This window comes from Myotis brandtii, unplaced genomic scaffold (assembly GCF_000412655.1).
Source record: "Myotis brandtii unplaced genomic scaffold, ASM41265v1 scaffold452, whole genome shotgun sequence".
Lineage (NCBI taxonomy): Eukaryota > Metazoa > Chordata > Mammalia > Chiroptera > Vespertilionidae > Myotis > Myotis brandtii.
In genome coordinates this window covers 874,899-890,598 of record NW_005367284.1, presented here as the reverse complement: position 1 = coordinate 890,598, position 15,700 = coordinate 874,899, and the positions used below count along the sequence as shown (strand labels likewise).

Genomic DNA, 15,700 nt, shown 5'->3' with positions numbered 1-15,700 from the left:
GGGGTATCCTTGTTTTCCTCACGTCCAGCACGGTGCTCCTGTCAAATGTCCACTGAGTCAGAGATGGTGCTTTCCTGGCCCCGGGCAGTTTCTTCCCAGCTTCTGGAGACCATGGCTGGGCTGGCAGGGAGAGGGGGTGAACATCTGGGGCGGTCTTGGTGTTTCACGTTGGTGGTGAGTTTTGCTTATTTTTAACTGATTTGATGAGGATGGACCACTCCTGTCTTTCCCTCTCTCCCTTCCTTCCTGAGGCTTTTGTTGTTTTCACAAAGGCTTCTAGTTAGGATTTTCTTTTTCTTTTTTTGTAATGCTGATTCAACTTGAAGCTGAGCAGATAATCCAAGAATTAGTAGGTGTATCTGGAAGGGAATGTGTGTGTGTCAGTGGTGGGGAATGACAGCCTACGACAAGGCTACCTTCCCCTTTATTAATAACCTGTGGTGATGTTGGCTCCTCCAGGTACATAGAGTCGCAATGGAAGGTTTCCCACTTGGCAGGGAATGTATACCCCATGAAAAATCCCATAAACAAGTGGGAATTATTTTTACTTGCTGTGTGCATCTCATGGCAATGGCGCTCTTTCTGTCTATGGGTCTCTGCACATTTCTTGCTGAGGTGACAAAGGTGAGTGTCTTGGCTAACAGCACGGAGACTGTGCGGTCCAGAAGGCTTCCTGGAGGCATTGTGCCTCCTTTAGAGAGCTTAGGGTGTTCCCATTGCCAGGAGAAGAATGGTAATGAGGCAGTTGCAGGCCCAGAAAAGAGCATGAGTAACAGTGGGAAGCAGCCCGGGCCTGGGAGGAACCACTGGAGTTGGTTAGGGCCTCTGTGTGCGGCAGGGAGGGGTGGGCATGCGCATGGGAGGTGGGTGGGGACAAGGTCAGGTTGGGTGCCTCACTGCAGAGCTGTTGCTGTGTAGGCAGTGGGGAGTCAGTGAAGGCCTTAAAAAGAGGAGTGGTTGTGGGCTGCTGACCCCTGGTTAGGTAGATCACTGTAGCAGTGGAACGAAGGATGGATGGAGGAGCAAGGTTGGAAGCAGATAGGCTTCAGATGGAGTTTAGCACTGGTTTAAAAATCCTCATTTCTCTACTTAATAGCTGTATGGACTCTTGAAGTTCTGAGATTCTCATTTGTAAATTGAAGCTACTGTACAGAGCTCCTAGTACATGAGAGGATTAAGTGGGATTTTGTTTGTAAAATATCTAACTTGAGGACTTGTCTGGAATGAGGACTCAATAAAGGCTGTTCCCTACCCTCTTTCAGTAGTTAGGATTCATTAAATTCTATAAGAGGCAGTCAGATAATCTGAATCTCTTTTCTGCAGCAAAAGAGATCCAAATCCTATGATTTGGGTCAGAGAATTCAGGAAGATGCCTTATTTATTTATTTATTTATTTATCTATTTATTTATTTAACATGATCTTAAAACTGAAGTTGATGCTTAGAAAAAAATGTTTAAATTCAGATCATTTTGAAAATGGCAGTAGGAGAAAAAAGGGAGGAGATGATTCAGTTGTGTGCGTGTGGGGCCATTTGCCTTATGTGTGAATCGTAGAAGTGGTGACACCACATGATACGTCTCAATCTGCACGTTATCAACCTAGATTTTAGAGTGCAATCTTGGATGAGACTTCTACACTCTCTCCCTATGTTGTAAATAATAAATCTAAATATAAGTAGAAGATGCTTGTATCTTCCTTGGTGTTCTTAGCAAAGGGAACAGAGAGGTAGCAGCTTCTAATCTTAAATATTAAAATCCCAAGTGGCTGAGCAGCTGAGCATGAGCAGACTGAGTTGGAGAGGATGGAACACATGTGCACTTGTGTGTGTGTGTGCAGGGGGTGGGTGTGGGGGGCGGCAGTGGTGTACTTTTTAAAGTAAGGTGTACTAAAATAGACAAAGTTGAAATTCTGATGTGAAACACTTAGGCTATTGGTATCCTATATATTTCAATAGTCCTTGGAGGTCTGGGATTAAAAATTGCAGCACTTTAAGTAAAAATTCTTACCCTCCTTAGTCACCATTTGTGACTGTGCTAAATGTAGGTTAGCGTAGCATCTGCTTCAGAGCCCAACGCAGGAGCTGGCAGTCATGATGGAGAAGTCTGCCTACTGCTCTTCCGTCCACAGTGTTCTCGTCAGGAAGCTCCCAACACAGCTCTGCAAGCTTGTTGTCCATTTAGACATGGAAGGAAAAAAAAAAAAAGGCTAATCCATGACCGCAAAGCCAGAGAGGCAGATTTCCTATGGTAACATTCTAAAAGAGGCATCTTCCTTTGTCCAGCAGTAATGATAATAGCCTCTAATACTCACTTGGCACTTCACAGTGTCTAAAGTGCTTTCACATATTATTTGACCAAATTAGACGTATCTAATTAAAGCTTTTTAAAGAACACAAACCCTTTTATCCCCTCTCCCTCTTACCATCGTGGAAATATTTGAAAACCTAGATGCTTCTGTGGTTTGAGTCTTAAGAAAATTTTCCCCGTGTTAAGATGCATCCTGTTAATTAACATATGTGCCCTTTTTCCTAACCTCAGCCTATGGGAAATGGATATTGCTTCTTATCAACTCTTAGAAATATGTGTGCACATACATAAATAAGATTGCCTTATTCATTTATGCAGAGTAGGCCTTGCCCCAACATACTTGGAGATTTCTTAAGCATTTCAGTTAAAATGTGCTGTACCTTAGTGATATTAAGATAATTTTCGAAGAGAGAAGTTGGACAGAAGTTGAAGTCTTCGACAGTCCTTGACGGGGAACCTAAATGTTTTGACTCCTTTCCCTAGTAGAGAGGTAGCCAAGATCTGACACCAGGGGTGTGTGTGTGCCTGCTGTGGATATAACAAGCAAAGGAAGGAGGCTGGCAAAGACTTTTCCTGATCTGTAGTGTAAAGAATGAACTCCCTGCCTCCTTTCCAGCTTTAACTCTTCAACACATTCTCAGGCTGCAGGTTACCCAGAAATTTCCTCTCCCTCATCCCCCTCCCCTAGTCGGGATCACCAGGACTAAAAATAACACTTTAATTGAATTCCAATTCTCCCTGCCCTCTTCCCTCTTGAAATGTAGTAAATAACCAGGAGCTTAATTACCATAGGAAGACACAGTGGTACTTAGAGGTGTTTTTTTCCTAGCCCGGATGAAGTTGAAAGAAAGTTGTCTTTGGAGGAAGAAGGAAAAGAGCTAGACCAAAGGAAATAAAGTCTCTTTCTTTGTGTGAACCTTGTTTTTTAAGATGTTCCAGCTTTCCAGTCTAAATAATTCCTAGTCATGTTTCTAAATCAAAAGTATGTATCTGTTGGGAATCGCAGGACTTTAAGTATCAACTGAAAAGAAAAATACATATTTCCTGGTGGAAGTATAGGTGAAGTATCTATTGGAGACGCCGACATTGCAGAGAGGAAGGGACTGGCACCTGTGTTGATCAGGTTTAGGTGGCGGGGGAGGGGGGGGGGCTTTTTCCACTCTCCCCGGTATATCAGTTAATTACAGGATTTTATATGTCCCAGGGCTGCCTCTCATCATTTTCAGTTTCTCTGAAGGTCAGAAATATTCGTAGCCTCCCAACATTATTAAGGAAATAGACCTTGTTTTGCTTATATTTTACTTTATTGACTTTATTTTTGTGTAAGCTAATTAAAGTTAACTATACTCTTCGGTTTTCTGTCTGTAAGTCCTGCTAAATGACAGGGACAAGTGAAATAACTCTTCAGGGCCACATGGAGTATTGTGGTCCTTTATTACACTGGTGAGTTAAAAATGATACCGGTGACCATAAAACTTCCTTTTGTTTTCTATTCCCGGCAAGACTGGGCATACTGCCCTGGCCGGTTTGGCTCAATGGATGGAGCGTCGGCCTGTGGACTGAAGGGTCCCGGGTTTGATTCTGGTCAAGGGCATGTGCCTGGGTTGAGGGCGTAATCCCCAGTAGGGGGCATGCAGGAGACAGCCAGTCAGTGATTCTCTCTCATCATAGATGTTTCAGTCTCTCTCCCTCTCCCTTCCTCTCTCTGAAATGAATAAAAATATATTTTTTTTAAAAATTAAAAGAGTGGGCATACTTTCTGTTTTGGAACTTGAGTATGACAGTACATAGGAGCTATGTTTTTCACCTACCGAATGAAAACGCCCAACTCTGGAGATTAGAGGATTTACAATCTGTCTTTCACAAAGTCGTACTCCCCTGAGGGGGCTCCCTTTAGCTGTGACTTTTGTAGAAGAATGTCTTCACATTCTCATGTTCTACTCATCTCCCTCTTTAGGTTCCGTAGCCAAATAACGACATGGACGTTAATTAGGCCCACTGAGGTTGGAATGAAAGAATGAGGTTGGAATGATTCATCACTAGAAGGTAGCGAGTGTATGCCGGCCTGTAACCAAGATTGAGTTAACTCCTGGATTAACCATCACTACTGTGGCGGTGTATAAATAGCCCAGTTGAAGAATATAGATTTTAAAGTTTACTTCCATTTCACAAAATGAAACTTATTTTCATCTGATTTGTTTCAAACGTTTGGGGGGAACTGGGAGATGTTTTCTTATTTTGCATTTTTGACAGTTTTAATGGGGCTTCCTAAGTTACAAATCAGTTTCTGAATAGTACTCTATTTAGTAGTTGCATCTTTTAAGTTACACCGGGTTTTCAAGACATTTACATTTGCTATTAAATGAATCACTTGCTGACTTCTTGGTTTAATATAAATTCAGGTTTTCATATGTTGGGGTTTCTTTCAAAAGATCCTTTTTTTTTCTTTGACATGACAAGCTATTTCTTTGCTTACTTACCTTGTATTCTTAGTGCCTGGAAATTAATAAATGCATTGGTGGTTTGTTTGAAGATGAGTAATTGAAATCTAAACTGATATCTTGATAATGGATTTAAACAGCTCACTGAGGTAATTAAAGTAGCACGTTAGTGACAGGTTTCCTTCTGGGTATACCCTCTTCTCTCCCCTCTGATTGGAGTCACCCTCATCACCTTGATTACCGCAGTTGTTTTTTCACCGGTCTTCCTGCTTCCAAAGTAGCGAGTCCTCCCACACAATCACACAGTGATTTCCTTTCACAATAGCAACTCTTTCACTTAAAATCTCCCTGTGATTTCCTTTCTGACAGTGGCCTCTGATGGGGTTTAGGACACACAAAATATGGCATCTTGGCACATTGACTGTCTTGAGCTGAAGGAGATTGAGGAAACAGCAGGAGCAGATAGTCCACCTGGACCTCCCCTTTCCTCCCTGAAACAGGTCCTAAACCTCCCAGGTGAAAAAAGGTCCCTCCTTGTACCAGGAGGAAGGAAGACACTCTTATCACCAGAGAAGGGGATTCAGGGCCAAGAATTCTGTACCAGCAAATGTCATTAAACTTACCTTGCTAGTTCTTCATCACTTACTGTCCCTAGCCCAGACCCGTTTAATCTGTCAGTTCTTCAGAAATTTAGTGTTTGTCTAAGCCCGTGGTCGGCAAACTGCGGCTTGCGAGCCACATGCGCCTTTTTGGCCCCTTGAGTGTGGCTCTTTCTAAGCCTTAGGAGTACCCTAATTAAATTAATAACAATGTACCTATCTATATAGTTTAAGTTTAAAAAATTTGGCTCTCAAACGAAATTTCAATCATTGTACTGTTGATATTTGGCTCTGTTGACTAATGAGTTTGCTGACCACTGGCTGAGCAAACAAATAGCTTCCTACTCTGGTCATGTCTTTGGGTCTTCATTTTCTTGTGAAGGCTCCCATGTAGATGTAAAAATTCAATAAAGATTGTGTGCTTTTCTCTTGTTAGTCTGTCTTTGTCAGTTTAGTTTTCAGACCCAGCCAGGGACCTTAGGATTTTTGAAGAAAACGTGTTCCTCCCCGCTATGCCTCTGAGACTGCGTGTGGTCCGGCCTGAGAAGGACTTGCCTTGGAAAGACTGTTATTTTGTCTGGAGGAGCCACAATGGACCAAGAGACAGAAATGCTGGCATTCACAGCCGGAGAACATTCCCCTCTGTCTCATGCAGCCGTTGCCCTTGTTAGCCCCAAGGCCCAAAAGCTAGTTTGACAGGGCTGAGCAATCCATAGAGTGGGCGAGCAGCTAAAATGGTGTGGGGATGGGGCGAGGACTTGACAGGGATTCTGGGATTGAGGAAATCCCATGAAGTGTCAAGCCACAAACCTGTATAATTTTAGGAACCACAAAGTGAAGGGCTTTAAAGAAAACAAAACTAATGGCTCATTCCTGTAACTGACACATCTGCCCATGGATTCGGGGCTTGGTTGACTCTTCCATTGCTTAATTCTGTGAAGCTGAAATGTATCCCCGAAATGCTATTTTGGTGGGAAAGGTAAAACATTGTTCTTTAGGAATGGTGTCTGCTAGATAGATGACCCCATTTGCTGCTTATCCAGCTGTCACCTATAAGTGCATCCCTTCACTGATTATTTCTAGTGCTTAGATGTGTTTTGGCCAACGTTGCCGTCTTTAGGTAGGTTCTGCTCTTAAACTTGAGAGACAAATGACTTCTCTGTGGTCAGAGGAACGTTATGCCCTGGTACTGATTCTGCCCTGGTATCTTGCTCCTCAAAGAACCTTCCTGCTGCAAATAAGTGTCCAGACCAAGGTCACTCTACCCAAGCTGGAACTTCCTAGTGTGAGAGAGACATTTGCCCTTGACCTTACTCCTGATTCTTTTTAGAGTGTTATCTATAGATATATATATATATAAGGCTAATATGCAAAGTGTCCCATTGGTAGTTTGATCCTATAAAAGGCTAATATGCAAAGTGTCCCCTTGGCAGTTTGATCCAGAGACGGGGAGTTTGATCGCTTGCTATGATGTGTGCTGACCACCAGGGGGTGGCGAGGAACAAAGGAAGGCCCCGGCCCGCAGCCAGAAGGAAGGCCTCGATTGGCCCTGATCGCTGGCCAGGCCTAGGGACCCTACCCATGCATGAATTTTGTGCACCGGGCCTCTAGTCTTTTATGTTTGCTTAAACTTTCCAGGTTGTGTTGAATCCAACCTGTTTGAAATTCATAACTTAGTTATGATGCGTTTTTAAACACCTTTGTGTTAAAATCTGTTCATTTTTTTCACACATACCTTTGCTTCTGCCATTTTTCTCAAGTTAGATGCCGATTCCAGATGCCACTGCTCGGTAGCCCTGCTGGCCAGAGGCTTGGAGCACATGTGTGTCATGGTTTTGGGTTTGTCTTGGCTTCTGGCTTTTTTGTAGTTGGCAAGTTGGCATGTTGAGCTCTTGAAATAAAAAAGTACTCAGGTGGCTCCTGGCTGGTATGGCTCAGTTGGTTGTAGTCCTGAAAACCGGAAGGTCTTGGGTTCAATTCCTGGTCAGGGCTTATACCTAGGTTTTGGGTTTGATCCCCAGTCATGGCATGTGTGGGAGACAACCGATCAATGTCTCTCTCTCACATAGGTATCTCTCCCCCCCTTCCTCACTCCCTCCTTTTCTCTAAAATCAGCGAAAAAAGATTTTTTTTTAAAGTACACAAGTGGTCCAAGTAATTTCCTTTGTTATGCCATTTAACAAGAATTTGGATTTTAGCTAGTAAGGATGACTGATGGAGTGTGCCAGAAATTGAAAACAGGTTTTCATAAGTCTCTCTCTGGTTTGAAATGCTTGAGATGGGATAGGAAAACAAGCTACCAGGTTTGCATGCATTTAGGGAGGTGATTGCCCATTCCTGCTCCAGTTTTTTTTTTTTTACAGGAACTGTTCTCGTCTTTACTTAGGTTTTCGAATGCTTAGTCTCTACAACCCCTGACATGGTCGTGGGGTGGGTTTGGCTGAGGCCTTCCACAGAGATGGAACCTCATGAGCAAAGCCAGAGAATGTATGTCTTTGAATGTACCGCACCTGTTTAAGCCACACCAAGTGTTCCAGATTTTTCGTTACTTGAATTAAGTGGGCGTGTAGAGGATCTCTGATATTGATAATGTTTGTACTGAGCATTTGTACTTCATTTGATAGGCAGGAGTGGGGGTGGCTATTGAGGGTTTAGGAAAGTCTGTCTGGGAACAGTGTCAGTGTGGATCAGAATGATGAGGGGACCTTTGGGGAGGCTGGAATTCAGTGGTCCAGATGAGAGGTGAGCGCCCAGATCAGAATGGTAACCATGGCATTGCAGAGACCGGTGCAAACAGACAGGCCTCCCAGGGGGTGTGCAGTGGCCCTTGCAGCAGTCCTGCGATGACATTCACCTGCAGAGGTCTGGTCCCCAAGTCCTGTGGGTTCTAGGTCTTAGAAGCCTCCACTGCAGATAAGGTACTCAAAGAGAATTCTCAGGATATATTTAGGATGTTTTTGATTAGCAACCTCTTTTGTTTGTTGGCTGTCTCCCAGAGGTTGGAAATAGCAAAGAGGTTTTCAGATTTTTTTTATTGGGAAGGTTGGAAAATAGGGACTTTTCCTTTTCTCTCATGTGACCAGAAAACTGTTGGTCCCAGATATGAGAAATCAAGCAATAGCATTGGTTTCCTAAAATGTACTATGGTGATTAACTTTTGAAATTAAAGTACACAGAGGGCCGTTGAAGTTAAAGGGAAAACAATTCAATTTTAAACGTTTGTATAGATATATGGGAAGTAAACTGTGTGAGTGGGATAACATAGAGGTCACTCCCCCCTCCAGTAACATCATGCCACACCAAAACTAACACCTCATCCTTTTCTCTTGGAATCCAGGGAACCTTTAGAATATTCTAGACTGATCTATGCGAAAGTGCCTTTTCATAAATTACTGCTTGGCGACGAACGACAGGAGGAAAAGCAGTCTCAGTTGGCACAATTGATGTCAAAATTGAGACGTGAACATACATTGAAACATATTTTTCGGCCTTAAAATTAATGGGTTGGTGTCATTAAAATACAGCCTTTTTTCCTCTTTCCGAAGAGTTTCAGAGCCAGTGGAATCTATAAATAGTGCCCAGCCCGGTTGTCTGTGGTAGATTGAGTAGAGCAGACTCGCCTGTCCTTAAGTGAAGGGGAAGTAGCTTTACATTTTTAGTAACTGAATTGTTGGCCAGCATAAAGGTAAGGGCCATGTGAGCAGCTTATTTATAACTTCCCATAAAGGTATGTGTCTGCCTCAAGCCGAGAAACTGTCTGGGGTGCTTGCAGTGGGAAAGTGCAGCAGAATCATTTTCCATACCCAGCTTCCCCTAGCTCAGTGGTTCTCAACCTTCTGGCCCTTTAAATACAGTTCCTCATGTTGTGGTGACCCCCAACCATAAAATTATTTTCGTTGCTACTTCATAACTGTAACGTTGCTACTGTTATGAATCGTAATGTAAATATCTGATTTGCAGGATGGTCTTAGGCGACCCCTGTGAGAGGGTCGTTCGACTGCCAAAGGGGTCGCGACCCACAGGTTGAGAACCGCTGCCCTAGCTAGTTGGTGCAGTAAAGTGATGGTTGGCATCCCCCTGGGGCTTTCAGAAAGCGGGGGGGTGTCAATAGATTAGTTCATTAGTGTCCCCTCCTATGGAATAGAAGGGACTGAGGCCATTCAGTTGGAATCTATGGTTTTATGTAGTGAAAATGTTTAGATAGGAACTCCCAAGGGTACTCAGGGTAGAACAAGCTTGGTTTGACCTGCTGGGTGAGGTCCTTCACCTATTTTACCTACGTAGGCTAACCCCAATTAGGTTATTGTCAAACTATTGCATGGGTTTAAAAGCACTTTATTTTTTCACAGGTTTAGTTCAACTATAAGTTTCTTGTTTGTTTTTTTTTAAAATAACATAGAAATCAGCCTGAATTCTCTGGTAACAGTGGGAGAAGGGAAGAAGATGAAACATTTTCATGGCATCCTGTAAAGATAATAGATGCCAGAACATGGAATTAGGTTATTGTCAAACTATTGCATGGGTTTAAAAGCACTTTATTTTTTCACAGGTTTAGTTCAACTATAAGTTTCTTGTTTGTTTTTTTTTAAAATAACATAGAAATCAGCCTGAATTCTCTGGTAACAGTGGGAGAAGGGAAGAAGATGAAACATTTTCATGGCATCCTGTAAAGATGATAGATGCAAGAACATGGAATCAATCCATGGTTACATGTTATTAATGTCATCACTTGCATGAAGAGTAAATCGCAGCCAGATTTAACTCTGAGGATAAAGTTTTTATCATCATAAATATGCAAGTGAAAGCTGTTTTTGGCCCTCCTTTGTTGCTCATTGTTTATTTCAGAGACTGAGTTTTGTTTTGTTTTGTTTTTTTTTTTAAATACTACGTTGACCATTTAAATCACCTGCATATATGGCTAAATGTAAACTTTGGCTTTCGTGCCAATACCGGTGGCTTTGTTTAGTATTCGGGCAAGTTGTAATAAGTCGTGAATGGCCCATTAACTATATTGGAGGCCTCATAGCAGCACTAATTTCAAATCGTGCTGGGTTTACAATTTACATATTAAAAAATGTTCACTTGATTTCGTTCAGGGACAAAGCTGACATCCTATATAAGCATTACTCCAAACAATCCTATTTATTGGTCCAATTATTTCAATTGAAGGATGCTGGTTTACTGCCTCTTAGTATATGTGAACAATTCTCAGTGAAACTGTGGCAGAATAACCTCACAGGGTTCCGATTCACTTTTAATTTTCAGTCCCAGGATTAAGGATCATTTAAAGTATAATGTAACATTGTGGGCAAATATAGCTTCTCTTAATGCCCTTCTGATATTTTGGGGAAAGAGTGCTTTTATGCAAAGCGTTCACTTATGAATTGCATGACTGCCTTTCTCACTATAAAATTTCATTCACATTTCCTCCCTTCTCCCACATCCATAAGAGTTAGGACAGCATGCAGTGCTTTTCTTCATTTTACGATTTAAAATACATTTTTAAGGTAGTCCTTTAGGATAGATGCCAAGGTAACTAGTTAATACTGTTTTGAAATCAGGCTCTTAATTTAAAATGCTTAATTTGTGCAAGAAAGCGACATGTTAAAATGAATTTGGAAAGATTAGATTGGAATTGCCTCAAATTCAATTACGCCACACTGCATGGACGTGCTGGGAATATTAATGCAATCACTGTAAATTTTGTACAAACTGATCTGTTGCATTATCTTGCTCATCTAACATACGGTACTTTTTGTGTCCATATTGCAGACGGCAACTCCAAACTAACATGGCAGTCAGACTGTGTGATGTGGCTTCTCTGCTTAGAAGTGGTTCGTGGGCAGCAGAGCCTTGGACTGGGGTCTGTGGGATTTTTCTTAAATTCTGTAGGCTGCTTTTTTCAAGCATGTTGCAGGAGTGCTGAGGCCATACCAAACACTTGAACTTTTCATTTGGCATATGAATTACTCTTACATTCAGCCGATGACGGTATGGCCATCATTAGGACTTAAAACCCATGGCAATTTTAACCACAGTGGTCTATGCAGCATCAGAACCATGCTTTTGTCTCTGACTTTTTCTATTCTAAATTAGGATTTAGCGCAGACTCAAAGAAAAAGAGTGACAAGCTTTCTTTAAAAAAAAAAATACAAAAAAGTTTTGGTATGGTCTGAATACTAAGTTACCGTAATTCTTTACATTCTGTTTACTATGTATTTTTTTGGTTACTAAATTTTTGAAGTCATTCACAATTCCTGACGCTCCCCAAAAGTTGTTGAAATGGTAAATCTGGCTGGAAATTATTTGCCCAGTAACTGTTGAAAGAGTTTGCATTCTGTGAACAGTTGTGTTGAGCCTATCAATGAAATATGCATTATTTGTAAAATATAGCACATTAGTATCATTTTATTCTGAGCAGATGGTCCTATAGCTGAGAGATGCTGTAATTTTCAGTGCACACAGCCTACTGCAGCTGTTCACTTGAATGTTGGCTTAGGAGCTCATTCTTGCCACCTGAACATGGAAATAAATGTGCAATTAAGTGAGGAGTGTTTGTTGTCCTTGCTAAATCCTGCTAATTTCAGTCAGTGAACACTTTATGTTTCAAATGCCATCCCAGTGAGCTTCAGTCCAAATCTCAGAGTTGGGGCCCATCTAGTTTCTACACATGCATAACCCTAACTTTTGAATAGCGAGTTGTTTTAATTGGCCTTGGCCTCTCTCATCCCGCAGCTCATTGTTTTCATAACTGCTGGGCAAAGGTTAATCCCACAAAAATTATGCTGTGGGAAGTGACCCACAGCTAGTGTTCTACAAATTGGAACCGTTATGCTTTATTAGGAAACCTGAAACCTCCTTTCTCAATTTCAGGTAAATTTGTTAATTATAATAAAATGCACATCCTGAATTGTGTCAGATTTTTTTCCCCCCATTCAGGTTTCTTTATTCCTTTAAGCAACTCCCTGAGAATACTTGTCCTAGAGATGTAGCTTGAAGCTTGTAGAATAAAGACCCATTTCTTTGAAAAGAAAAGGAAATGAAGTCGTGGAGGGGCTATGGGCTGTTTGATGTTTCCTGGGTCCTCTGGCTTTGTCTCCTATTTTTTATCATGATAGCACTGATTCTTGTCCCGTGTGGCCAGCCTCAGTCTGGCCAGTCTCAATCTGTTCTCTGCTGCCTTCTTTTGTAAACATCTCTTGCAGCAGAGATTTCTTCCTATTTGCTTATGCACCGTTGTGTCCTTTTGTTTTTCCCAGGCAATATGTTTTTTTTTTGAATACTTTTCCCCCCTCTTTTCCTGTAACACCCTTTTCCTCTACTTGGCTTTTTAAATTTTGTCTCAGATTCTTTGCTTTTTTATATGTTAAAACTTCCCCAAAACTAGTATCCGACCCATTCAGAGTTGTCACTTTTGAGAAGTGGTTTTTTTTTGGTAAGATGAGTGGTGTATTGGATGAACGAGGAATGGTGATGTTTTCAGCGATGCTTTGGTTTTTGGATTCCCCCACAATCTTGGCTATCCTGGGTAGAAAGCTGTTGAAAGATGATTTTAGAAAATTTGGGGCTGTGGTTATGAATGACTCTGTTGCTCAAAGAGCAGAGGATTGGTTTTTAGGGAATTAGATCCACATTTTTTTAGAGTAGCCTGAAAAATTTGAGGCTAGTTCCCCAACTCTGCTGTTGATGCTGCATTTGGAGTTTATAGATGCATTTTCAACAGGCTATGTGCTCAATTGAAAATTCCTTGGGCTGGTCTGTTTGCAAAAGTTGATGTATTTACACTGCTGTTTTAGTGGACTGGATAGTTTTTTGTTTTTTTTTTCAATGTCAGACTTAAGGCACAATATCCACGTTGAATTGTTTGGGGATTTCATTTTGATGCTTCAGATCAGTTGCCTTGTTGGTGATCTTTAGCTGCCAAGGTTGACAAAAATGGCTAGTTAGATTCTACAAGGTACACTATAAGTAAGTACTCGTACTTCTTTCCCAAGATATCCTACAAATCCTTTTCATACCCTAGCATATAACATCTGATATTTTCTTATTTCTTACCAACAGAAGGGGTATAAGATATTGTCAATCAAAACCATTTTCAATATGTAACCAAAACAGTACATGTTGACAAATTTATATTTTTAAAGTACTTTTGCTTCTTCATTTTAAGTTAATGGATGTCTGTCAGTTTTTAGAATATTGAAATTCCTAGGCTAACTGAAAACCTCTTCAAAGTTAGGTAGAACATTTTTTTGGTTTGTTTTTGGTAGCATGTTAAGCCTTTTATTTTCTAGTTTGTTTTTTTTTAGTCAGGGTTCAATTCTGTGCCTTTTGGTGCTAAATTTTCTGAAGTCTGGACACTGCAGGTGAGTAAGGATATGTGAGTAGAATCAGAAGGTGGTTCTAGAGAATGTTTAAGATTTAAGTTGTGCATATGTGCATGTATGGAATATGTATGTGTAAGTATCACTGTGATCTTAATAGCTTAATATGAAGTAAAAATCAGCATAGGCGTTGCACTTTTGGTTGAAGCTTTATTGTGATTTCAGCGGAATGACTGTGTTTAAATTTTTGGGTGGAATCTTTAATAGTTTGTGAAATATGAATTCTGACATTTCTTATTGTCTCTGTGTTTAGCAGGTAATTGCTGCCATGGAAACACAACTGTCTAATGGGCCAACTTGCAATAACACAGCCAATGGTCCAACCACCATAAACAACAACTGCTCCTCACCAGTGGACTCTGGGAACACGGAGGACAGCAAGACCAACCTAATAGTCAACTACCTTCCTCAGAACATGACACAGGAGGAGCTCAAGAGTCTTTTTGGAAGCATCGGAGAGATAGAGTCTTGTAAGCTTGTAAGAGACAAAATAACAGGTACGCAGTTTTATACATTCACTCATCTTTAAAGGAAGGACCGTGTTCCAAGGTGTGAGAAAATAAGTTTACTACTTGTCCTGCATTTTACACATCTAGTTATTTCCTGTGTGAAACTTACTTTTAAGAATTTTATTTTCCTTTTTTTAAAGTATAACATTGTTTTATGGGCAGTCTCTATTATAACTAGACTTTTATATACTCTGAACTGTATAATAACATCTTTGAAAAATGTTTTAAACGTGCGTATGTCTGGGGCAGCAAGTATCATGTTAACCTTTGGTTTTTAGTTTCCTGAGCTTACATGACTTAGCATTTCAGCAGTGAGATAATAAGGAAACTAGTGTGTTGGGAGAGGGGAAAAAACCCTCTCTAAATGTCCTTTCCCTTAAGTCGGTATAGTCCTTCTGCGTATAACATATATGAACAGAGTAAGTGGTAATATTCAAATTGTCAGTGTCTAAATATTTTCACTTATACCATTTGAGCATAGCAAGATCTTACATTTTGTTCCTTGATAAGGAAAGGATTGCTCCTCTTCTAAAGATAAGAATGAAAGGATGGATAATTTGGCCTTTAATGGTGGATGCTACATTTTGAATATTAGGTATCTCCTTGGTCTTTTGTAAGATTTGACTAAGTTTTTAGAATAAGCCAGAATCCAATTCAGAGCATGCTCTTGGATAGAAGGGCTAGTGCTTCCTGCAGGAGTTCTCTTCAAACACTGAGGCTATATGAAGTTAAGTGTAGACAGACTCTGTAGCTTTTTCACCGTGTTGGTAAATGTGCATAATGATGTGTGTCAAATTGGTTTACCTGGCTTATAACAAAAATAAAACTAAATATTCCAAGTGAGTAAAAGATACTTAAAGACAGCGTGACAAGTCAGACCTGGAGCCTGAACATTAGTCAGTTAACCTTGGCCATGTCAACTCTTGGCTTCAGGTTTCCCCTGGTAAAATGAGGTAGAGGGCAGAGGACAAGCCACACTAGGTAATTTCTGAGGTCAGTTGTGACTTGTCCTGAAATGGCTTTAACTGTTCTTCTATCAAGATAGCAGGGCTTGCCCAGCTGGTGTGGGTGGTTGAGCATTGACCTATGAATCAGGAGGTCACCCTTTGATTCCCAGTCGGGGTACATGCCCAGGTTACGGGCTCGATCCCCAGTCGGGGAGTGTGCAGGAGGCAGCCGATCGATGATTCTCTCTCATCACTGATGTTTCTAACTCTCTCTCCCCCTCTCCCTTCCGCTCTGAAATCAATAAAAATATCTTAAAAAAAAAGATAGGGCTTATTCTCTCTAAGATAAGTGAGTTCTTAGAGCTATCACCTGGGGTGGGGGGTGTCCCTCAGCCCGGCCTGTGCCCTCTCATAATCCGGGACCCCTCAGGTAGGGTCCCTAGGCCTGGCCGGCGATCAGGGCCTATCGGGCTTTCCTTCCCCTGGCTGTGGCCCTGCCCCTGCCACTGCTTGCCA

General features: G+C 41.3%; 1 protein-coding gene across 13 annotated transcripts in view; it reads left to right on the top strand.

The window, feature by feature from the left end:
- ELAVL2 (ELAV like neuron-specific RNA binding protein 2) overlaps positions 1-15,700 on the top strand; it is a 163,179-nt gene that overhangs the window by 73,057 nt on the left and 74,422 nt on the right. For 6 of the 13 annotated variants that reach the window (XM_014546585.1, XM_014546590.1, XM_014546587.1 and 3 more), the window contains exon 2: positions 13,982-14,225. In XM_014546585.1, coding sequence (XP_014402071.1) covers positions 13,982-14,225 — 244 coding nt within the window. Of the gene's footprint in view, positions 1-11,119; positions 11,211-13,981; positions 14,226-15,700 lie in introns of all 13 variants that reach the window. The other 7 variants (XM_014546584.1, XM_014546581.1, XM_014546582.1 and 4 more) reach the window with 3 other exon arrangements.